Genomic DNA, 25,216 nt, shown 5'->3' with positions numbered 1-25,216 from the left:
AGATTCAACTGAGGATTGTGTGGTACTGTTGTTACCTATTTATTGAAAAAAAAATCTGCATATAGTTGGACCATGCAACCTAATGGCCTCTGGTCCCTCGAGAGCTAGCTGTATTTGTGTTTGGGGCTCCTATGGTTTCAGAGTAGAATATCTGCCTCTGATCCAAAGTCTAGAGATGCTTTCACATCTACAGGGACTGGCTCTGTTCTTCCCAGGCAAAAGGGATGAATTGAGGATTCCATAGTCCTTTGAAAGCTTTTCCAGATCTTAGTTTATCCAACCTATCATATCACATTAAAACAGTTGGCAAAGATGGCGAGGCAACTCTCAGACCAAGGAGAGCCCAGACCAGGAGAAAACAGCCAACTAGTAGTCCACACTGTGTAGTTCAGCAGAAACTGGGAAGGGAAGGTCTAATACCGGCCCGTGGTGTGTGTTTGGGGGCAACACACAGCAAGGAGGCTCAGAGTGCTTACCTCTTCCTCAATTTCTCCAAAAACTTTGACTTTTTTTCTTCTGTGCCCCCATCTCCTCTGTGTCCATGGTGGAGCCCCTGCCTCCTCCCACCCACCCCTCCACCTGGCAACCTAGCTGTGGGCTTCCTGGAGGCTATAGATGCTCCTATTTTAGATTCAGGAATTGGCCAATGATAGGAAACCAAACTGACACTCAGCAGGTGCCTTGAACAACAGAAAACAGAAGCCAAAATAACATCACAATCTTTTTATTATGATTTCCATTGTGCCCAGCCTCTGGGAATATTAGGCTCCTTCTGGAGTGAAGGCTGAGCCATGCGGAGGAGCATGCAGCTATAGTGATGCGAAGACAGGGCTTGGGGATGTCCCCTCAGCCTACTGTCGAGTTACCTTCTGAAGAACAGCATTGGATCCTCCATTACTACTTGAGCACTCTCAGAGCCATTCTCACAAGTTTGTGTTTGGCCAGAAGACAAATCAGAGGCCATCTCTCACAGGAGGCTACGCTTGATGGCCTTTGTTTCACCATGGATATGGAAAGGCCTTGCTACTTATACCCTGATGTTCTTATCTGTGGTCATCCCAACCCATGCTACACAAACTGGAATGTTATTGGGCTTCTTAGTCACTGACCTGAGCAGACCTGACATCCTCTCTGATCTGAGTCACTGGGGCATGTGGCCCAGAGGAAAGAAAGTTTTTCCTTAGTGCTAGTGGGGTCTATTGGAGATTCTGTAACCTGTTCATTTTCTTTCAAGGTTGCCTAAAGCAGTGGCAGCAAGACAGCAACAGCAGGGAAAATGCCTAGTCCTACCCCACTCCAGGGTGAACCATTGAGAATAGGCATGACACATTAATACCCCCAACTCAAGGAGGCCTCTGTGGTCTGGGCTGTAAGCTAAGGGCCCAGAGAGAGATTCTGGGCAAGCTGAAACCCGGTGGTGTGGAGAAAGCAACTATTTTATTTCACTGTAAACAGAGGGGTAAAAAGGGGATTGGTTACAGGTGCTGCCGGGATGTCCTGAAATTCTGGCATCAGTAGTGTTTTGCCTTTAAAATGCCAAGTATGTATCTGTCTTTACTCTGTTGGTTTGATGGGACCTGCAGGATCACCAGAGCCTGCTACCAGTCCTGCCTTGAGGTTCCTCTTGGCTTTGTGGTATTCATGGCTGGCCTGGGGCCCTACCAGACAGCTTCTTTTGAGCTTCTCTCGTGCCTTTAGGCTTCTTGGCACTACTTTTACTGAAGCCTTGAGACCTGCAATGGTTGAGGTTGAGGCTCAGCAGCCTAGGCACAATCCTGAACCCAATACTCAGGGAGGTGCTCTCTTCCCAGGTGGTTTGATTCTGTGCTTCCCATATTGTTGATAGGAATGGGGGACCCCCCATATTTGGTCACTCTAACAAGGCCAGGGTGACATCCCACAGGGAGCACTAGGGCCAGAAAGGCCAGTGTCTGGCCTGCAGTCACAGTTACTTAGGTTGAGGACAAAAAGAGGCAACGTGCTCATGGCTTCAGCCATGGCTATCCTCTAAGAGCTCTTGAAATGGATCAGTATCTATGGGTGAGGAAACTGCTCCATCCCTGGGATCAAAGGGGCCTGTTGCTCAAAAGCGTAGAGCCTCCATCTACTGGGAAAGGCTGATCTCATGAGAGGAAGCCACAGGACAAATCTGAGGAGGCTATGTGGCCACAGCTATTGCCTCAGCTGACTCAGTCCCAAAGCTGCACTGCATCATCCAGACGTCCCTGCCTTTATATCTGAGCATGGAGAAGAGGACTGTGGGTTAAAAACAGACCGAGGGCAAGTAGTCTTCAGAGGAGCATGTGTGTAACCTCAGCCTCCCTTGACTGGGGGTGGTGGTGGAGTTGGGGGTGACTGGGAAAAGAACTGATCTCTGCAATTTTGGGTAGCTAAGATGGAAACATTTTCTCATACTCCTATTACAGTCAAACACTAATTTCTGTACTTGGCAGAATTTCAGGCAGTCACAATGATGAAAGGGCTTGAAAAGGAAAGGAAATGAGCTTCACTAGGTTTGGGTTTGGGTGGAACTCCGGGAGTTGGTGATGGACAGGGAGGCCTGGCGTGCTGCGGTTCATGGGGTCGCAAAGAGTCAGACATGACTGAGCGACTGAACTGAACTGAGGTTTACAAAAGTTTGAATGTCTCCATACATCCTGGAGAGAGACCCTGTGGATTAGGACACTGCAAGGGGAGACCTCAGAAAGGCGGGTTGGGACAGAGCTTCTATAACTCTTAACTGAGGGAGGAATGGAACCTCTCCTCTTTCCTTTGGTAAAAAGTTAAATGCCTATGGAGAAGAGACTGCTTGCTTTTCCGTCCTTTTCTGCTTCCTAGGACTCCTGTGACTTGGCACTCCATCCTTTCATGAGGGCAGTGTCTGCCCTGGGCCCTTTGCAGCATGTCCCCACCAAGGAAGCTTGCTGTCCCAAAATAGGGAGAGATAGTCCCAAATGGGTCAGATCCTACTGTAGAACAACCCTGGGGCCTGTTTTGCCAGGTCCTGAGATACAGTTGGCCTGCTCTAGTGGCCTCCAGTCTTTACCACTCACCCACAGAAAGCTAGAAGCTGCTGCTCCAGAGAGGTAGGCATCACCCTGGTCTGTGAAGGATCAGGGAACAAGAAGATGGACTTCCAATCCTTGTGACTGATGATGAGGCAGGAGAAAAAAGCTGTTCAGCTCTCAAAGCCTAGAGTTTGCTTTTACTCAAAATGCCTTGTCCTGAGATCAAGCAGCCCAAGGCCATTGACATAAAAGGTAATTTGCCAGGAGAGTAAGCAAGAGCCCTTGTGCTTAATGTGGTTTAATCTTAGTGCAGAACCCCAGGCCGGGCTGCTTAAGATGCAGTCCTTGGGCCCAAGAGTCATGTGCTTTCTCTGTTTTTGGCTGGACTAAATAACGGCCCCTCTTACTGATTAGTTTTGGGAGTCGCTATGGAGTATTTACAAAGAATGAAGCCATACAGATGAACCCAGTTCATCTTCTGTCTGCTTCTTTTCTGTCCTATATAATCCAACCCCAGAAGCTTCTTACTTGACTTTCAGGTCATGCTGTCTCTACAGAAGAAGACCATATAGTGCTCTTGCCATGCCCCAATTACAGCTCTCCCCATCCCCTGAGCAACACTGAGTTGTATGCTGTCTTCTGTAGAAGTGCCTAAAGGAATGGGGATGTGTTAGTTTATTTGTGACTGAGCCAAGCCCCTCTAGAATAACTCCTGGTACCAAGTCAGACTTTGCTAAACCTAAGTCATGAGGTTGAAAACAGAAGCTTGAACTTCAGGGCCTATGCTTACGCATAGCATATGCTGACTGGAGAACTTGATAAGAACTTAGGAAGAACAGCTGGGGCTGAGAGGCCAGGCTGGTGGCCTTGTGGCAGCATCTTTTTGCCTCCAAAGTCCTCCCTTGCCAGGTCCAGGCCCTAAGCTTGTGGGGAAGAACATGTAGTGAGCAATGGGGAAAAGAAGCAATTCAGGCAATATCTTACTAAGAGGGAGAAGGGAACACCTCCTCCTTCTGTGAGGCTTTGCTGAGACTTTCTCTGTTCAAGAGAGCTGAGATCTTCAAATCGTCGTCTTAGCTCCAGCCTCTTATGCTCATTGTCACGTGGTTTGAAAGGAGTCCCTGTTTGGGGCTCTGTATGCCATACCACGGCATACTTTTCTATGTCTGCAGTTAAGCTAAAGAATGGGAAAAAATGAGCCTTCTCTCCTCTTTCATCCAAGCCTGCCCTCACTGGAGCTCAGGCTTTGGGTCTCTGTGGTAGCTGACTTGGATGAAGCACCTCACCCAGAAGGCTGTGACTACTGCCATCATACCTGTTCCATTTGGCCCTTGGGCTCTGGGCCATGAGCACCCACCTAAAAAACAGGGGTCAGGATGGCTCACCTTGGGTTTGGACTGGTCTGCTAAATAAAGACTTTTGGACTTAAATGACCTGGATGAGAGGGTCCTAGATTTCTGGGTCCCTGGGAGGGGCCGAGTCCCCTTTTTCTAAGTGGCACTCCACAGACTAGCTGCCTTCTCTGTCACCAGGAATTGGAATTTAAATAAATAAATAATAAATAATAAGTGCAGTGGTGGTCTTCAACCATTTTCCCCACCCCAACAAATCTGAGGGACATAGCGCACACCTACTAGAACAGTGGTTCATCACAGAAGGGATTTTCAGTGTGGGAAGAGGGAGTCTGTCAGCATCTCTAGCAGAGTATGTAAGTCTGATATGCCCCCTTATTAAGAATCACTTGGCCAGAGACTGATCTACTGATCTACTGTAAATGAAAACTGGCCAAAAGAGAGACCACCCCCCCACCTCAATCTACAGGGGCTTCACAAAAGAACTTTGGTCTTTCTTCAAAAAAAAAGAAGTCTCAAGTCTCTGATGGCATGGATAGCTAGGTGTGTGTGTTTGTGTGTGCATGTATGCACACATATACGTGTGCAGTGGCAGGTCCAGTCTGTAGTGTGAGGGCAGGGGGTGGTCCTGCAGCAGATGCTGCCACAGCTCCCAGGGCTTCTCCATGTGGCAATGCATTTACCACCTCTGTTGTGAGGGAAATGGTGACTTCAGTGCCATAAAGCTTAGTGATAAACTGAGATGTGGACAGTGCTCCACCCCCAGAAGTCTCAGTACCAGAGGTTAGTGGGGAAAGGGAGAAATGAAAGGAGGGAGAGAATGCCACTGTCCCCAAACTGAGCTTTTCTGCTCCATGCTATCCTGGGGGTTTCAGGTGAATGGCCGAACTGTTGGGGCGAGCAGCCAAGATGTAGATGACACTCTCCTGCAGGAAGGTAGGCCAATCCACAAATCTGGAGAAGCAAAGAACAGATTTGTGAGGCTGGCTGCTGAGTCTGGAGGCTCAGGAGACCTGATCCCAGCAGCAAGGCTGGAGCTGGGCAAAACTCAGGGAAGTCCTGGCTTGTGCCTGACGTGGTGCTGGCAGACTGTGCTTCCAGGCTGACAGCCCTCTAGCCCTATGGATCTGGGGTCAAATGTGCACTCTTGAAGTCTGGTTTCTGGGGTGGGCATTTGTTGTTTTGGGGTGATGGTGGTTAATGCCCAATCTTACTTGTGTGTGGGGGGGTCAGGGTGTAGACAGCCAGGTAAGGAGGTGTCACTCACCTGGACTCAGGCTCTGTGGGCAGTGGGGCTTTGTCCTGACTCTTGCTGCTGCTGCTGGCTGGGCTGCTGTCTGCTATGGGACCCACATGGCTGACACTGTTGGGTACAAAGACATGTGGTTAGAAGTGGGACTGTGAAAGGTCTGCCCCTCCCATATTCTGGTGAATCCAAAGCTCTGGTGAACCCCTGGATATGCACATCCAGGCTTTTCTGACATGGGTGACAGAGTTTGGAGTCAAGGCTGATCTATGCCTTGGCAGTAGGAGTCACTGGCCACTATCTAATTCACAGAAGGATCCTCTCCTGGCTATTGGATGAAAGGGCGGAAGAAACAGGGAGGCGGGTACCTTTCATACCAAGAGACAGAGGAGGAGGGCAGGTGAGTTGGGGCAGAGATTGGTAGGGAGTGGACCTGACACTGCAGGAAGGCGCCTCGGTGGGGTGTTTGCAGAACCAAGAGTGCTGAGCACGGTGGCATTCGGCCTCGCTGATAGTGCTCCCGCTGCCCCGGGCCAGGAAGGTGGCTCGGGCTCGCTCCCGCTCCTTGACTGTTAGAAGCCTTAACAGAGAATTCTGTGAAAGAAGAGACAAATTAAGACCTTGGAGATGAAAATATTTTGTAAACTGTCAAGCCATAGAGAATCCTACCTCCATTATCATCTCTGCAACCTCCCTTTGAAGCTGCCTGGAGCCTTTCTGGTAGCACCAACATTTGCAGTGAGGTCCAGCGCAAATCAGTCTTCCTTGGGCAGTTTCCCCAGCCCAGGCACGGGATCACCTGTCACTGGCTGGAACCTGAGCCCTTTCCTGGTATTGGTTCCTGCTCAGAGAGTACTCGGTGTTCCCCCAACCTGCCTGGCATGCTTCCCAGGGCTCTGTCACCCAATATCCCACAGACATTCACCCCAGCTGGCCCTTACCTGGGGACGCAACTGCCGTAGAAGCAGGAGGGACTCGTGGGACAAAAAATCAGGCCACTCGACGTGTCCTCGGTGTTCAGGGTCCAGGGCTGCAAACTGGCGGGCTGCCTGCTCCTCTTGTTCCTCACTGAGAGCCCTGTCACTGTTCCCTCTCTTTGCTGTTTGGTGGCGGTAGCGCAGGAAGTCCTCCAGCGTCAGGGAGCAGTCTGTGGGGAGGCACTGCATGCTAGCCATACCCACCCTTCTCTCGGCATCTGGAGCACCTCGACTCACCTCAAGTGCACCCTCCAGAGCCCCTACGCCCACAGCTTTTGTCCAGCCTTTGTCTCCATAGCCAGGATAACACAGGCTGTGACCAGGGGTGGGCCAACAGCTTGCAAACAGGGCTCCATTTACACCCTTGCCCTCCAAATTCCAGATTATTCCTTTCATAGTTCATCCTAGAAAGTATGAAGGAGAAACCTGCCTGGCCCTCTCCACTGGCAGTACCACCCAGCCTTACCAGGGATAACTTTACACTGCTGAAAGGTCTCTGTGAGGCTGTACATTTCCTCCTCAGTTAGCAGCAAGTTGAGATTGTCCTGAAAAAGAAGAGCTAAATCAATGGCCATATAGGCCAGAAAGAAAGGCCAAGGATCAAGAAGGGTGAAACAGTATTTCAGATGGAAGGCAACTATGCGACCATCTAACCCCAGCACCCCATTCACAATCAAGGACACTCAGGCCCCAGAAAGGGGAAAGGACTTGCTCAGAGCTGTCCAGCTCTGACCGGGATCATCCCCAGAACCCAGTTATCCTGGCTCCACCCCCAAGTCCCTTTTACTAAAGTAGTGGCTTTTGGATTATTCTCCGAGATAGCTTAGGGGCTCCTTGGTGGTGCCTCAGGAAGCTGCTGCAAGCGAAAAGGGGGAAAGCGGGTAGGGCTGTGAATCCTCAGCTCCATCAACCAGGGTAACTCCATCTTTATCTATTTTACGTATCTGGCCTCTGTGTTAGACTGTGTTCAAACAGTATTTTAGTTTAAAAAGTTTAATTCTAACTCTAGTTTCCATAATTGGTAAAACTGTTTGATCCTAAAGTTGTATCACTTTCACTCCAGAATGGTTTTGAAAGAGATGCCATCATGAAAAATTTCCTAAAACCAAATGAATTTTTCTTTTTAGTGGTGCCATGGAAGTTTTAATTCCAAAAGAGCACTGATATGTTATTTTGTTAGCATTGATTTATAGTCTTACAGTCTTTAAACTACCAAAGATTCTTTACAGTAGATCATTTCTCCTCTAAAATACCAGTAAAGAGAGACTGGGAGGTAGAGTTCATAGGACTTGCTGACCCGCTGGATGTGAGAGGTGAGGGAGAGAAATGAGTAGGGGTTGGTAACTAGGGGGTGGTGGTGGTGTTACTATTTATAGAGGCAAGGAACGGAGGGAATGATGGGTGTGGGGAAAAAGATGAATCATTTTGGGGCATGTTGAGTGTGAAGTACCTGTGAGACATTAAGATGGATATAAGTCTAAGAGACAGGAAATTTAGGTCTGGACCCACAGATTTGGGAATTATTAGTATTTAGGTGGTGGAGTAGCCACCAAAGTAGATGAAGATCCAGAGAGAGAGAATATAGTGGGAAAAGAACCCTGAGAGACACCAGCATTTAGGTCTGGGACAAGAAACTAAGGGCACTTAGGAAGAATGGTCAGAGAAGGAAATTGGGAAGAGAATCAGTAGAGGGTACTGGAAGCCAAGAAAAGAGAGCTGTACAATGTAGAGGTAATGTTAACAGTGGTTATACAAGTCAGATGGCATTTTACTGATTTTCTATTTTCTCTGATTTCCATATTTTGTGTAAAGATTCTCACAAAAATATTCACCCCCCCCCCAAAATGGAGTAATAAGAGGTGCTAAATACATCAGAGAGGTCAAGTAAAAGATTTCTGAGAAAAGGTCACTGAACTTGACAGTTAGGTCACTGGTGACCTTAGAAGAGCCAGTTCAGCAGAATGATGGATACACAAGCCAAATTACAGGTGGCTGGGCAATCACAGGAGATGCACTGCCACAGAGAGTTGCTGAGTGAAACAGCATTTGGAGGAGTGGTGACTAGGAGAGACTGCCTGTAGAGGAGGCTCTGCTGTGTCACATTGCAGCTGGGGAGAAGATATTTATGTGACTAGAAGTAACTGTTCTATACTCCACTTTATGGACAAGCCATGGAGAATGTGTTATTTGTTAGGAAGTAGAACATCTTTACTTTCTCCTCGGTGGTAGGAAGAAGAGGGGATCAGCTTATAATCCTTACTCTGAAATCAGTGAATAATGAAGATCTGCAGGGCAACAGATCAAAAAAGCAAGACTTGAACTCTACTCAGATTTACTGAGAAATAGACATGAATCTGTATTTTTATTTTCTCAAAGGTTAGAGGACATTTATGTATAATTTGCAAAGTTCTGATTCAACAGGTCTTTGTTATTTAATTGACAAAATGATTACTTCAGAGATGAATAGAGAGGCTCCAAAGAGTTATGTAGAAGGCCAAATAAGGATCTCAGGACTAAGAACTTTTCCTGAGGTAAAATCTATCCTTACTGAAAGCAAGCCAGTTAGGATTTCAGGTTGGTTTTCCAGATGAATACAATGAATGACAACTATCAACTATTAGATTAAGTACTGTTCCAAGCAAGACTTCCCTCATAGCTCAGTCAGTAAAGAATCTGCCTGCAATGCAGGAGACCTGGGTTTGATTCCTGGGTCTGATTCCTGGGTCGGGAAGATATCCTGGAGAAGGAAATTGCAATCCACTCCAGTATGCTTGCCTAGAGAATTCCATGGACAAAGGAGCCTAGTAGGCTACAGTCCATGTGTCTGGAAAAGTTGGACACGACTTAGCAACTAAACCACCACTGCTCCAAGCAGAATCAATTTTGAATAACTAGGTCTCATCCTATGCATTCTGTTCTCCAGCTCAGTGGTTCTCAACTGGAATGTCCTGTTCCTCCAGGACACATTTGGTAATATCTGGAGACATTTTTGGTTGTTGCCACTGTGGGTGGGTGTTACTGGTATCTAATGTGTAGAGGCTAGGGGTGCTGCTAAACATCCTACAATGCACACGGCCCTCACAACAAAGAATTATTGTGCCCCAAGTGTCAACAGTACTGAGCTAGGGAAAGCCTGTCCTAGCCCTTCTATGTACTACTGGAACACTCTTCAGGTCACTGCCCAGAAACCAGAGTTGTAAGACTGGGCCTCCAGGGAAAGTGCCCAGTCCTTAGAAGTGCAGGAGCCCACCATCCCTGCAGCCAAGGCTCACACAGTAGTGGCAGCTCCAGCCTGTTTCCGTGTGGGCCGTTTCAGTCACCTCTGCGGCACTGTCTCCCTGGATGTAGCCCATGCGGCGTAGGCAGCCATCATGGAAAACCCTGGTGCAGACCCTGCACGGGAAGAGACTCTCGGCCGTCCAGACTTCACAGACATCACACATCTCATCATTAACAACCTGGGGAAAGATGGCAGCAGTGAACAGCAGCAAGATCCTAAGCCACCAAGCACAGAGCTACCTGAATGGGGCTGAGTGTCCCTGGAGTAGCCTAGAGGAGCAACTCCAATTGAAGCCACTGTTAAGGCAATAGAGCTTTCTCCCTGGAAGATAAGAACCAGCAGGTTTTTCCAGCTGCCCAGGCCTCTGTGACTATGTTTCTGAGCAGGGATGCTATTAGCATTTTTGGAAAGAATAATCTCTTGTGAAAGACTGTCCCAGGCACTGCAGGACCCTCAGCATCCTTGTGTTTCTTGGCACCAAATACAAGAGCAACTTCTAGTTTTGTGACCCTCTCCCTACCCCACCCAAATTTCCAAATGCCTCCTACAGAGAGCAATATTCTCTCTTAGGTGTGAGGGCTGGCAAAAGACTACCTCCCTCCATGGTATCATTCCTTATCACCTGTTTCCTCAAGTTTTATCACTATGTCTATCCAGGATATAACATTTTTATTCTTGGGGAAGAAATTCAAAGATTGCTCTGACTCAGTTCCATCTTTCTAGTTTTGAGCCTTACTTTAACCATACCCAGGCCTCCCTGTCCTGCTTTCTGATCCTCAGAAGCTCTAAAACTGGAAGATTCTGCCCTTTATGGACACTCACAGGCTCTCTGGGCTCCAGGCGGATATCTGGAGGCTTGTCGTCGTCCAGCTTCCGGGTGGGGCGGATGAAGGCAGGGGGTGTAAAACGACTGGTCCTGTCAAACTCCTCAGGCTCCACTCCTCGCCCATCCCGGAGCCTCTCCCAGGAGGCACGGTTGGCACTGCTCTCTTCTTGGAGTGCTGGGGCACTTGCCTCTGCTTCTTTCTCCTCCTGGACCTCTTGGACAGAGCCCTCTACTGTGCCACGGCGAGACCCTGGAAGCTCACCTGTGCGTCGGATGGAAGGCCTGTCCCGCAGCCCATCCTTGAAGGCAGACACAGCCAGGCTCACCTTCTGCACCTGTTCTACCGTCTGCCGCTTGGACATCAATACCCCCATGGCTCTGTGGATAGAAAGCAGAGGGGCCCAGACTCAGCCGATGGCTTGTCATGTTAGGCCAATGAATTTCAACCATTCATCTAAGTGGCAAATGCTGTTAAACAGCTTTTCCTTTTCTAGAACTCAGTAGCATGGTGGGGTGGACAGAGCACTTATTAAGGAGTCAGAAGACCTTGGTTCTATTTCTGACTGGCCCTGTGACTTTGGTTTTCCTGTTGGTAAAATGAGGGTGATCTACTCAGCACACTTCACAGAGATATGAGACTAACACTAGAAAAGGGGCTTATGTAGACTAGAAAGCACTCTACAAATGTGAGATGGTATCTCTGTTCCCCTTCCTGTCCCAAAGCCAATTAGGTCTAGGGGACCCAGGCCTCTGCTACTTTGAGATAGCTGGAGACCAAAGAACCCAAGTCTGCCAAAGATGATCTAAGGCATAAAGCAAGACTGCAGCTACACCTTTCAGACTTGGGACTGAAGGAATGCTCCTCTGACAAGTGCTATACACAACAGTCCACATCAAATGCCTACTTTTTGAGTCAGAATGCATGAACTCCTATTTTTGGAGGACTGAATGCCTCATTCAGGAAACTCTGCCACCTCATACATGTGGTAAAGGTCTCAAACACTTCCTTTGCCCTAATTAGTAGCTATGCCTGTTTATGAGTCTGTTTGTCAAACACAGACAACCAGCCCATTACAAGCTTTACAGTGCTTGTTACACTTGTAAGCCTTCACTAATATCATGCCCACCTTTTCTGCTTTGATTCTCTGAACTGTTGGACAAAGGTCTATATTCTTTACAGGTTAAAAGGTACATTATTCTTGCTCTTCCTCTGTAGTACCAGGGCATTGGAAAGTAAGGGCACAACATGGCACACTGCAAAGCTGGTCTGCTATTTCCTAGCCTGAAGTGTCTTAGTGGAATTCAGTTGGGGAACGTCTGTTCTAAGTGGAACAAAGAGTCCACTTGCTCTCAATCCATCATAATCAGGCCTATTGAACAGTAATTTGTGCAAGACACTGACAGCTTATCATTGGAAATAGAAGGTGGGGGAACAGGGTCTCACCACTCAAGCTACTTAATACCAGAACTCAAAGAAAAATAAGACAGAGTTCTGGAAATGCCTAAAGGAAGGTGAGACCATACAACTGGGAGTCACATTGGACCTTGAAAGATGGGTAGGAAGTTATCCTCAGTGTGGGGAAAAAGGTGACAGAGGGAAGGAGGAGAGATTCAGGCCGATTAGAAGGCTACTATAATAGTCTAGGCAAGAGGCAGAGGGTTTAAACTGAAATGGCAGCAGCAGGAATGATAGTGACTGAGTTGATTTGATACTATGGAAACAGAAATTTAGGAATAATTGATAACTTGATTGGATCAATGGAAAGGGCCAGAGGGCAAGTTATATTTATTTCCCAGCTTTATTGAGATGCTATTGACATATAACGCTGCTTAAGTTTAAACTGTACAATGTGATGGCTTGATAATCATATTGTGAAGTGTGTACCACAATAAGGTTAGCACATTCTTTATCTCACATAATTACCATTTTGTTGTTCTTATGATGAGAATGTTAAAGTCTACACTCAGCATCTTTCAAGTACACAATCTAGAATTGTTAACTATGGTCACACACTGTACCTTAGATTCCCAGAATCTTTTCATCTTATAAGTGAATGTTGTACCCTTTGACCAATATCCCCCCATTTCCCTCACCCCTCAGCCTCTGGAAACCATCATTCTTCTCTGTTTCTACGAGTTCAGTGTTTTTAAATTCCACACACAAGTGAAGTCATACAGTATTTTATTCAGGATTTTCCCACCTGACTTATTGAGATGGAAGTTTTAAATTTAAAACTAACAAGAAGGGTAGTGCCATTTATGGAAATTGGGAAATAACAAAGAGGGATGATGAAGTTGGATTTTATACATGTGGAATTAAAGATATCTCTGGGACATTCAGGTGTTATGCTATCCGCAGCTTAAAACTTTTCAATGGCTTTCCAAAGCTTTCAGGATAAAGTGCCCCAAATCAGTTTCTTTCTTTTCCAAAATATTTATTTGGCAGCACTAGGTCTTAGTTGTAGCCCTCAGGATCTTCTATCCTTAGTTGCAGTACATGGGATCTTTAGCTGTGGCATGTGAACTCTTAGTTGTGGCATGTGAGATCTAATTCCTTGATCGGGGACTGAACTGGAGTCTTAGCCATTGGACCATCATGAAAGATGCCAAAATCAGTTTCTTTACCATGGTCTGTAAGGCCCTCCTCAGTCTGGTCTTCCTTTTTTATTCTGTTCTAACCACACTGGTTTTCCTTTAGTCTTTTTTTGCCATACTCTCTCCATTTTGGACCTTTGACGATTCCTTCCTCCTGGCTAGTGCTTCTTGAGCTATCAGAGCTCAGTTCAACTACTGTTTCCTCATGGAAGTCACTGTCAACTTCCCAATCCACGTAGGAGTGCTGACAGCACTGTGCTCTTCTGCTTGAGAACACTTATCTTTGTCATTACATATTCAATAGGATGATTATTTAATCAATGTCAGTTTCCTCTATTAGCTTGTTTTTATCCTGTGTAGTATCTACCTTTACTGACTAGCAAAGTATCTGAAAGAGAAAAGGCATTTAATAACATTTTCCAGTTAATTAACTGTGGATAAGTCTTTTATTTTTCAGAGACGTCTTAATACACATAAAATCTGATGACAGCTATGTCTTCTTTCTAGAAACAACTATTTTATGTGCCACAATAGTGCAAATTCCTACTCTGCCTAGCTGCTTGCCCTGCTATCACTTGTTAAAGGAACCCAGCTCATTTTTTAAAATTTATAAATTTACTGGTAAGAAAGGAAAGATTCCATTTCCCCTTTTATAAAATTTGTTTTTAAAATTAAAATATGATTAAAGAGTATTTGTTGTGAATAACTGTCATTTACAGGATGGTAGCAACAGAGATTTATTGAGGCAAGATTTATTGATCAAATTCAGGAAACTGTTTAAAGTGATTAAAAACTCATTTTTTCCCTCAGCTGCAAACAAATATTAGACCACAGCAGAATGGTTAAATTATGTTACAATGGAAGACTGAACAATATGAAAATCAATGAGGCAAATGTAAGTTTATTAATGTGGAGAGATGTTAAAAATATATGAACATTAATGAAAAAGGTGAGTTACAAAAATGCACATGTTATCTAATCTTTGTTAAGAAAGGATGCATGTTTTTCACATTTTTGTTAATCTGTTTTTTCTAATTTTTCTACTTTGCACATTTTATAATTAAAAAAGTCACAGAGGCAACTTGGTGCCTTGTTTTAGCTCTGAACCTGCTATGACCTAGGACATGTTATTCTACCACTATGGGCTTCAGCTCTTTATCTGTTAATGCATATGTTCGGAATATGCAGTCTTAAGCATTTAGAATGCTCATGTTCTTTTCAACATTCTTTTAAAAGTCCATGTGAGCTCTTGAGCATATGAGGCTACACAGCTTGGGTGCGGCTATGGGTGGAGGAGAGAGTGTGTATGTTAGAGCTTTGCTGAGGCTGTGGGCCCAGGGAATCCATCTTTTTTATTTGGCTGTGTAGCATGGCATATGGGATCTTAGTTCCCCAACCAGGCATCGAACCCATGCCCCCTGCATTGGAAGTGAGGAGTCTTAACCAGTGGACCACCAGGGAAGCCCCCAGGGGGCTCCTGAGTGGCTTGGTCTGTAGTCTGAAGACACTGCTCACATGCCTTATGCACACTACTGTGCTCTACAGTTAGGTGGAAAAGCAGGTCCCCAACTTACAATGAAAGGAACAGGCAAGAAGAATGCAAAACTAACACTGAGCCCTTCACTGAGAACCTTTCTCATGATCAATTACTATTTCCAAGGCCACAGTGTTTTCCTCAGAGACCTTCAATGGTATGTTTTTCACATTTTTGACTGTGGCCCACAGTAAGATATATAGTTTATGATGTAACCCTATACACACAAAGTTATAAACACATGTTCATAGACCTATAACTGAACCCAAAGTTTTGTGAAAGAATCCTAATTTTACTATATGTCATGCGCCCAGGTATTTTCTGTCCTCTCTATTCTAGTTCAAAGGGCAATCTTGATAGTGACTCTTTAAAATGATTTGATAATTTCATAACAGGTCTGGACCTGCAATTTGGAAAACAGCCACAGAATAATTATACATTTTTAATTAGAGAACTATGCTCTTGTTTTTTGACTTAAAGATGGTTACCTGGGTTGGGAAGATCCCCTGGAGAAAGGAAAGGCTACTCTCTCCAGTATTCTGGCCTGGAGAATTCCATGGACTGTATAGTCTATGGAGTTGCAAAGAGTCTGATATGACTGAGCGACTTTCACTTTTCACCTCTGCAAGACAAGGACAACATTGTGGGGTATAAGGTATGCTTTTCCCTTGACTGGAATGATGTAAGAATTGAATTCTCAAGACTGTCTTAAGAGTCTGTGTGGTTGGAAGATCTAGAAAATCTGGACGGTACTAACATACTTTAAAAAAAAAACAAAAACCTTTGAAATAATTCTAGATTCATGCATGTGTGCTCAGTTGTGTCTCTTTGCCATGGGACTTTTCAGGCAATACTGGAGTGGGTTGTCATTTCCTTCTCCAGATACTAATATACTTTTGACTGAAGAAAACCATACTGTATAACAAGAGTTTGATCCTCTGACCTGTGGGCATATGTAAAAGAATATTTATCAGAGCATTTATTTTTACAGCCATAAAAAGGTGAAAATTACCTTAGTGGGAGAATTATTAGATAACCTGTGATATATTCATGATATAAAAATAAAGAGGAAAAAAACTGGTTTAATCCAATACAAACACTAGTTTCAGAGCAATGACTCTCATTGGCTGGGCATATAGAGGTATATATATCAGAACTCTAGGAAAAGGGAAGAAACAGTGGATTGAAAAAGCATATCAATTGTAATATACTTATATTTGGAAAACAAATATTAAAAGCCATCACCTTTTTTGGGGGGTATGTAACACAGACTACAAAACAGCAGAGCTTGACAGTATTCTCCTGGTTCCTGGGAAGATATAGAAGGTGCTATCTCTCTAAACAGCTGGGGGTAAACCCCTCCCAAAAGTTGTAGTATAAGATTCAGAAAGCAGTCATAAGACATTAGTGTTTATCAGCAAGAAGGCACAAGTTAAAAAAAAGGTTGATAAAAACTTATTTGGAGAACTGGAATAGCCATATCAAATTCATTTTTTCAAGAATGATTCACTGGAGGAAAAATCAATGGTGTGCATTTGATTCTTAGTGGCTTTTTTAGATAATAAGAACTCAAAACAAAGTCCAGCCAATTAGGAGGGTTATAGTCTGTTAAGTGACCCAACTCATTAATAGTGTATTGGCAAACTAATAAGCATATCCCAACACATTGCAGTCTTGCACAACCTTTATTTTCTGTAAGGATGTTAAGAATCACTATTAAGCTACTCAACTGTTAATGATGTCTCTGCAGTGGATTTTTAAGTCTGTCCTTTAAGGAATTTCAATGGAGACTGAAGATGACATCCACCATCAAAACAGACAGACAGACATAAAAATAAAAAAACACTTTCTAGTCCTGACCACAGGATCTTCAAGGACTGCTATTCCTTTCAGTTTTCTAGGCCACCTTATGCCCACAAGGGCAGAAAATGTAGGGCAGAGGCATTAAAAAGAAGCATCAAAAATCCAAACAAGAGCCCAAGTCATTTTGCCTTGACATGGCTTTAATTTTGAGAGTCAATTGTGAGGATGCAACAGAATTAGACTTCAAGAGTGAGGCTGAAACCCTTAATGCTTAATGGAGAAGGACCGAAACTATATACAAAAGACACCTTGATTAAAAGCAAGTATTCTGAAATATCCATGATGTGCACCTGGGGTGTTTGAGAAATTAACAGAATCAGTCCTAATTTCTAGAGAAACAAGTGGCGGTGATTAGTGATGGGTAAAAACAAATGCCTGGTGAGAAAAACCTGGCCTCTCCTGTGCTGGAAGGAGTCCTAGGAAGAAGAGTTAAAAGGAAATCAAGTTGCACAAATGCCATAAATTATATCTAATGATTACTCCTTTTGCTGATGGTTGAACTGGGGTTTTCTGCCTCCTAACAAGGATGAAGGAGGGATAAAAAGACATTGTCCCAAGAATGATATGACTGTCAGAGGATATGTACTTAGAGAAGGCTTGGGATAAAACCTCATGGGAGCAGGAGCAGGTGGTGGGAGTAAGAGGGACAAGAAGGTAGAACAGGGATGTGTGAGTCTATGATCTGGAGAAGACTAAAATAGATGACAACCAGAACCTTTCTTCAGGGAAGAAAAGTCTTTACATGCATTTGTCAGGCAGTAATACATACATGGGCAGCCTTAAATGTGTGTGTGCAAGGCACACCCATTCTCTGCAGAGCACATGCTTACAACACAGTGGGATTATTTATAAGGGCAAAGTGGTAGGAGTAAGAGGAGGAGGGGTTGCTCCATAGCAGGAGCTGGTGGAGAAATAAAAGGGAAGATGGTGAGGGAACCTCTTCCAAAGTTCTCTGTAAAGATTTGCAGCTCTGAGGAGCCTGGGAAATAGCCCTCTCCACAGGCAGGAGTCTCTTCACTAGGCATGCTAAATGTCAAGTACATTTACTTGTCTTCATATGGTTCTTGTATGGGAATGGCAGCTATTTGAAAAAGGCTCAAAAGTAACTAAAAGTGATTGTTTGGAGGTTATGAGGACTTTCCTAGGCAGGAACAAGGTAAACTCCCCTCTTGAGTTGGGGGACAAGGGAAAACAACCAGAGTGGCTTTGCTGCTAAGTCGCTTCAGTCGTGTCCAACTCTGTGCGACCCCATAGACTGCAGCCCACCAGGCTCCTCCATCCATGGGATTTTCCAGGCAAGAGTACTGGAGTGGGGTGCCATTGCCTTCTCCGAGAGTGGCTTTAGCAGATATTAAAAGGAATCCCAGTTTTTCACTGAGATTGAGAGGGAGAAAAATCTAAGTGGCTCTCACTGCCTTCCACAGAGCATGTTAACTAGGCAATAGAAAAAGTTTGAGATCATGGTATCACTATCCTTTCACATCCTCAATGTTGGCCATAGAGACTGATCAGGCCAAATCTTCAAAGTTCAGTTCTAGAAGCTATAAGGTTACCTGCTCATCTCATCACATCTACTCTGCTCTCTCAGAGGGGACCCCGACTGCTGACTCAGGGCTAGCCAGGGTGAGAACAAGTGATCATACAGTAGTTGTGGGTGATCTCTGACCACAGGAGACAGCTACAGAATTTTAGAATTTGGCCAGTTTCCATAACTACAGTGATTTAAAAGAGAGAGAGAGAGAGACTAGTATTACCAAAGTCAACTGCATTTATGCTGTATCCCCGGGCACTGTGACCGGCCTAGAGGGTGGCAGTTGCTCTGAGGGCACGTGCAGTAAACTTAAAAACATATCTCCTCCCTCCTCAGCTTGGGATGGAGAAATTTAGCATGAATAGCATCTGAAAATAAGGGTGAAAAATTTCAAGGTTGTTGACAACTGGCTCCAGGTAGCATGTGCCTAAAAAGTTGTCTGAGAGCCTCAGGGAAAGCCACACACCTAATACAGAAGGTGACTAGCCATAAGGATATGGAAACCAGTAGAACCAGGGTCTTCAAAATGCAGAATGCACAGCATAGACTCTTTAAGCTCACCGTGCACATCATCAACCTTGAGACTTTAAACACAAGCAATCAAAGAGTCCTCTTACCCTCTGCTGGTCTTTGAGGAAATTCAAGCCTGAAATAGCCTGGCTGATCTCCAGTAGCTGGGTGCTCCTTTAGGAATCCAGCACCTCACCACAGTGCTCATGGAGTTTATTTCTAGTCGGTCATTCTGTTGCGGGGCAGTAGCAGTCTACAGACTACTTTTAGTTTTCATGTCTACAGATCCTGAAGGGGTCTAACTAGTATCTCCCTGTCTTTTTCCATTCTCTTCTAAATATTTATCCAGTGCAACAGCACTGGCTTCTGTCAGCCCAGGAAGATACAGTCACCCCCAACTGCACAGGGCTCTTCTGGGGTTTCCAAGGAGCAGAAGGGCTGAAGACTGAGTAAAAATGTCTTCTAGGCCTCAGCTCAAGAGAATGAGACATGAGGGAGGTGCTGTTGTTTAATATTTTCTGAAAGTCCAAAAGCTTTAATACACATGAAGACGAGATTATGGGAGGCTCTTTAGCTTCTGGGAGCCTGGGATGAGTCTTCATGAAAAACTACAGTGCTGGCTTCCCACAGAAGCAGAGTTACAGTTAAGGAATAGCACACCATCAGTGATTAGCTGGTGTGATTGCACTTAGCAAGCAGAGCTTTTCAGCAAGATGGAGACACTCCCTGTTCTCTGCTCTAGGGCCCTGAAGCACAGATTCAGCCCCATTTAATGTACTCATTACACCTTAATTATCACGACTTACTTATTTGTTGATTCTACATATATTTGCTGAGTGCAGCCTATTATGTGTCAGGAACAAATAAGGTGCTTAGTAGCTGTTGGTAAAATGAATAAATGGAACCTTACTCAGCCTGTGAGAAAGCAGTGTGAGTATGTGTGCGTGTAGGGGGCATAAGTTTAGGATTAAAAAAAAAAAAGTGTTGCTTGAGCTAAATTTTGAAATATGAGTGGGAGTTACCCCAGTGGAAAAGAAAAAAACGGCATTCCAGGAAGAGATAAAAGCACATGCCAAAAAGACAAATCAAAAAACAAAACAAGGCATGGAGCTATATGGGGACTCCATCATGGGTTAGATGGTATGAAGCCAGCCAGGTGCTGGAGGGAAATAGGCAAAGCAACCTGCCTTCACATTAAGAATTAGCCAAAAGAACTGGTTTGAGGTAGTATGCTGAAACTGTTTGAAGGGAATATGTATTTGGATCTCAGGGAAACCCAAACCAGAGAATTGGGTTTTCTGAAGCCAGATAGTAGGATAGCCCTGATAAATCCCAGGGTTGACCAGTAAGTACACTGCTTGGACTTTGGCCCAACAGGAAACTCCTCTTCATGGCCTAAGAGCTGATACATAGTGACTGTAGTGAATCTCTGGGGCTTTCCTTCTGGGAGACCTGTAAGTCTGATCAGGAGCTCAAAAAACAAAACGAAATGAAACAAAACAACAAAAAATGGAGAGAAAGCCAGCCAGCCAGCCAGCACACTGTTTTAGTAAGAAGACCTCAGTAAGATGAAATACTTCTCAAAACCAAATAAAGATCATGTATATAACAGGGCTTTGTAAGTTATCTAAGGTACTGTAATCATTATCACAGAGACAGCCAAGAGTGTGGCCAGTTCACTCAAAGCATATGGGCAAAAAGAAATTCTGGCAGGGCAATGGCACGGGGACTGAGAATGTGGTTGCCAGAGGAGGCACAGAACAGCAGTTGCATTTCAGTGATGCCTGGGAAAAGACATACTATATGATGATTCCTATAGATACTCTGTAAAGCTGTACTTCTCTTTCTCTCTCTCTCTCCTTGTTATATTAAATGATTAGAGAAATGCACACTGATCCTATTTGAACTCCTCAAGGGCTAGAAACTCTCATATTTATCTAGCATAGTGCTTGGCAGTTGGTAGCACTTAGTAAATGTATATGGGTCTCTGAGGGGATTGCTGGAAGAGGAGGAAGAATGAAAGGAGATTTTATAATGGTTTCTTGGTCCAAAGCTGGTAAGCATTTCTGTCAGAATGTGGTCATTAAGATTGAGGGGTTGGAGTGGATAATGATATTCCCATTAGAAATGAATAAAGCAATTTGGGAAATGAAGACAGCAGAAACCAAGAGCACTGCTGGAAAAAAGCATGTAGAACTAGAAGATAATAGATTCTGTAGCTAAAAAGAAATATTTGCATAAATATGATCCACTTCAGAACAGGTGTACTGGAAAAAATACAAGGAGTATGAGAAATGGGCTGGGGAAGGTCCTACTATTCATATGTTTGAGAAAAAGGAAGCATTGTCTAGAGATGGCAAATGTAGAGGAAGGAAACCATAGGAATGTGGTCAGAGAAGATGAGGAAGATTAAAGACTGAAAAATCCAGACTCATTTGTGTGCACTTAAGTGAAATTGTGTCAGCCATGTTCTCTTTTATTTCTCTTTAGAGAGCTTTTTTTTTTTTTAAAAGAAGATTAAGGCCACCTGGTGACATCCTTCATACCCGTTGTGGAATGATTTGATCTGCAGACTCATACTGCAATTAGAGGAGAGATATTCTTAGAATTTTATAATCTTAATGTTTACCCATTGCTGGACATTAAAGAAGTGATATCTAGCACCTGGAGCCATCTAACAGTTTTTCCAGGGTCATGAGTAGGTGTGATACAAGTTTAGGAATAAAACTCCAGTGATAAATCTCTGAATCAGAGCAAAGATCATACTTGCCGGCTTGTTCTGATTTTCTGGTGTGTTAAACTGATGAGAGGGGTTTGAACTGAAAGGGGATTATAAACAACTCTCTAATGGGAAGGTGCTTAACCAATATCAGCCTTTGTCAGTTTACTTCACTGAGCAGTGCATGAGATGCCACACCCAGGTTATTCTGTTGTCTCACAAGCCTGATCTCTCTTCTCACTATGTAACCCCAGGAGCCCAGGGAACTCTCTTCTATTAAAGGAGAATGTCACTAGGTTTGGCTATGTGGAAGTAGAAAGGAAGAGGGATAGGAAAACTCTTCCAGAATGGCTCTGTGGTGAATTCTATCGCTTAGCGCCCTCACCACTCCATTTTTGGACAAGAAACCACAGTCTATCCTTGGTCTCAAATTCACACCCTTAGGATTCAGGTGGAATGAAAGCTACCACAGCCCAGGCGGTGAGATGAGGGTGAATCACTATGTCCGGCACAGACCCTTTGCATTCCTCAGACAATGGACTCCCAGTATGCCTTCCTTGGCGTTAAGCCTTTTCTGCCTCCCCCTCATCACACAGAGGCACTATTGGTCAGGTGTCCTGAGTGGTATCTGTGGACCAATGTCTGCTAGTGCATGTAGTCAGATGGCCACAAAGACACTGTGGGTCATGCTTTCTAACAGTAATCATGCTCTCTGTCCTCTTCCTCAAGGATTTTGCAAGCTGGGAGGGTAGTCTCAGAATACTCCATCCTCTGAAATGTTCCACTAGTCTCCCTGAGCAAATTCCATCAAAGACCATACCCAGAGGCCTCTCCCAAACCCAATTAAGTACAGAGCCACCCAGAGGCATCATTACAGTGGGGCTGTCAATGAAGGAGCCACACCCTGCAATCTGGGGATTCAGTGGAAATCAATTCCTGCAGTAGTCTCATCCCCAATTAAACTGTCTTCATCCACTTAATTAATCATCACATTTACTGAGTATTTATACCACTGCAAAGCCCTATGCTTGGCATCTTAATGCAACTTATTAACAAATAAATATTCTTGCTTCTGCCTCTCCTTGATACTTTTTCCCAAATAAACTTAGAAAACAGATTTCAAGATCCCATGTTTTGTGACTTTGGGCAAATCGCTAAACCTCTCTTGAGTCTAAAGTGCCAAATGTTTAAAAGGGGATAATTTCATAATGCTGTTGTAAGAATTATATGAGATGTTAAGCTTCCCTGGTATAGTACTTGGCAAATGGGTGCTCAATAATCTTACATATCCTTTTTTCTTCTGTCAAAGGATCGTCTTTACAGGACATGGCTGAGTCAGTTGTTCTACCTGATTGTACTGCTTTTTAAATCTTCAGGAGCAAGCCCAGGGCCTCAAATCTTTCTCTGCTTCAGAGGCATCGTTGGTCCTCTCCCCTCTCTTCACCCTGTGCTCTTACAGAAGTTCTTGCCTCCAACTTGGAGCCAATTGGACTACCACAGAGAACACGACTTCTAATGGGGTGGGGGACGAATGGGCAAAGACGCAGTCCCCCAGGAGCCCTGACTCTCGACCGTGAAGGAGCGACACAAGTTAGGACGTGTTGAGCCCTGACGGAGGTCAAGGCCAAAGACCTCTGAGCATATGGGAAGTTACTCCTGGCCTGGATTCCACGGCAGGATCCTCTCCTCCCAGTCGGCGGCTCTTTCCAGGCAGTTCTAGGGTACTGCCTCGGGTCCTCTTGTATACTGGGCTCCTCTGTGGGGTCCGTACCAGGTGCAGGCTCCCACGGCTCCCCTCCGTTCCCAAATGGTCTTCCACCGAGACAATACTAGAGACCGCCTCTGCGCTCCCGTAGGTACTCAGAGCACGGTCTCTCTGGGGATGGTGTCCTCCACACTGGGCCTCCCCGTGTAGCAGACGCAGAGAGAGCCCTGGGAGCCTCCACTAGCGCAGGGGTCTTCCATGGGGGCGGTTCCGCACGCCGCCTCCAGGGCTCGCCCAAAGGTAGAGGCAGGAAAACTCGGGGTTCATCCACTTACACAGGGACCCCTCGGGGACGGCTCCCACACAACACCTCTGAGTCCGCGGAGGGTTGTTCGCTGCCCGCAGACCCGCCCCTCACGGTGCCGGCCGGGTCCCCGCCGCCCCCGCCCCCGCTTACCGAGACCTTCTGGGTGCGGGACACGGCCCGGGGCTGGCGGACTCTACACCGCGGGCCCCGCGTCGCCCATGGCCGCTCGGAAGCCGGCGTGCGAGGACCGAGCGCCCGGAGCAGGCGGCGCGGGCGGAGCAGCAGGCTGAGGCGGCGGCGGCGCGCGCGCCCCGAGCACACCCACCCTCCCCTCCTCGCGCGGCTGCGGCGCGTGCGCCCGCGCGAGACGACCTCCGCGGGCTGAGGGGCGCGCGCCCCGCCCCGCCCTCCGGCGCTGAGACGCGCGGCCCTCGCGCCTCAGCCGGCGACCGCGCGCGGGAATGAGGCGCCGAGGGATGGCGGGAGGGCCGCGCTCCCCCTGGGTTCCGCAGCCCGACCCGACGAGCCGTGGGTCCGGGTGCCAGTGGTCGCCCTCCACCAGCGCCAGACTCTGCGGCGCCCGGACTGCGGCAGCCCGGACTCCCGCGGCAAGGTCAGTGTCCGTCGGAGAAGGCGGCCCGGGAGGGGGCTCCGCGGGGAATGCGGCCGCTCCCAGTCCCGCCCGCGCAGTGGCTAAGCCGAAGCGTCCTGCCGCCCGCACCTGCCTGGGGAGGTGAGAATGCCTCAACCAGCGGCCTCGCCGGGCTCTGTCTTTCCTACCGAGGCCAGCTGCCCATTCAGGTCTCGGAGCCCACGACCCCTGGCATCAGGGCACTCACCTGCGCAGTACCCTACGGCGAAGGGTCCAAATGAGCCTTCACAAAGTGCTCGACTGGCCCAACTCTCTGTGAGCTGTTTCCTGAGATTATTGGCCTTTCATCTCCAGCCCCAAAGTAATGTACTTTAATGTAACCCAGTTTTTGCTGCAGCAACCTCATACCTCTGACTGAATAGACGGCTTGTCAGGAGGCCAGTTCTGACATGTACTTCACTAAACACCACGCTCTGAAGAGGGCAAGGAAAAAACCGAGTCATAAAGCCCCTAGCACTAATTGTAAAGAAATAACTGAAAATATGCAAATGAAATGCCAAAACTTTTTATTTAAATTGTGTTTACATTTTTAACCTACATTCATTTTCTTCTGCATTGACTCTCTACATCTCAAATACAATTCACATTTTTTGAACATCTAGTGTTTGTTTCGTTCTGTTATGTACCGTAGGAGACCCTCCAAAAAAGAATTCAGTTTGTTCTTAAAGTCATGAAACTTACCAATAGGGAATGTAAGATAAATATTTAAAGTGGGTAACCAACAAGGACCTACTGTAGGGCACAGGCAATTCTGCTCAATATTATGTAACAACCTAAATTGGAAAAGAACTTGAAGAAGGATACATGTATAAATGGATCACTTTGCACGCAGTACACCTGAAATTAAAACATCATTGTTAATCAACCATACTCCAGTATAAAATAAAAAGTTAAAAAAAGAAAAAAGTACTACATATTGCTATGACTTTTCAGAAAAGTGCCAGATACTATTCTAAACTCTTTAAATATATTAAATCGTTAATCTTCACACCATCCCTTTGAGATTCTGTATTGTTTCTACCTTTTGCTGGTGATGAAAATGAGGCACAAAGATGTTAAATAACTTTCTTAAGGTCCCATAGCTAATATGTGGTAGAAGTGAGATTGAAAT

At 45.6% G+C, this 25,216-nt stretch overlaps 1 protein-coding gene across 2 annotated transcripts; it reads right to left on the bottom strand.

Annotated features, from left to right (window-relative positions):
• Window positions 1–708: 708 nt before the first annotated feature.
• Window positions 709–23,684, bottom strand: PHF24 (PHD finger protein 24). 2 transcript variants are annotated; one of them, XM_040259670.1, is made up of 8 exons: window positions 23,604–23,684; window positions 10,686–11,067; window positions 9,856–10,041; window positions 7,050–7,128; window positions 6,548–6,753; window positions 6,040–6,200; window positions 5,628–5,723; window positions 709–5,314 (listed from the first exon to the last, which is right to left on the bottom strand). In XM_040259670.1, the coding sequence occupies exons 2-8, from the start codon at window positions 11,061–11,063 to the stop codon at window positions 5,218–5,220; spliced, it is 1,203 nt and encodes a 400-aa protein (XP_040115604.1). In that variant the 5' UTR covers window positions 11,064–11,067; window positions 23,604–23,684; the 3' UTR covers window positions 709–5,217. The 2 variants fall into 2 exon arrangements, with proteins under 2 accessions (XP_040115604.1, XP_040115676.1); XM_040259742.1 differs by having other exon boundaries at window positions 9,904–10,041.
• Between the last annotated feature and the right edge of the window lie 1,532 nt (window positions 23,685–25,216).

The sequence above is a fragment of the Oryx dammah genome, unplaced genomic scaffold (genome assembly GCF_014754425.2).
Source record: "Oryx dammah isolate SB20612 unplaced genomic scaffold, SCBI_Odam_1.1 HiC_scaffold_1, whole genome shotgun sequence".
Taxonomy (NCBI): Eukaryota; Metazoa; Chordata; class Mammalia; order Artiodactyla; family Bovidae; genus Oryx; species Oryx dammah.
The sequence above is the reverse complement of the archived record's forward strand: the minus strand, read 5'-3'. Positions and strand labels throughout refer to the sequence as shown.

Excerpts from the sequence above, each read along its gene's own strand:
- PHF24 (XM_040259670.1), bottom strand. The coding sequence starts at position 11,063 with ATGGGGGTATTGATGTCCAAGCGGCAGACGGTAGAACAGGTGCAGAAG. Across the intron at positions 6,201-6,547 it reads TACGGCAGTTGCGTCCCCAG|AATTCTCTGTTAAGGCTTCT; the intron begins GTAAGGGCCAGC and ends CTTCTTTCACAG. Across the intron at positions 5,724-6,039 it reads GCGCCTTCCTGCAGTGTCAG|TGTCAGCCATGTGGGTCCCA; the intron begins GTCCACTCCCTA and ends TGTACCCAACAG.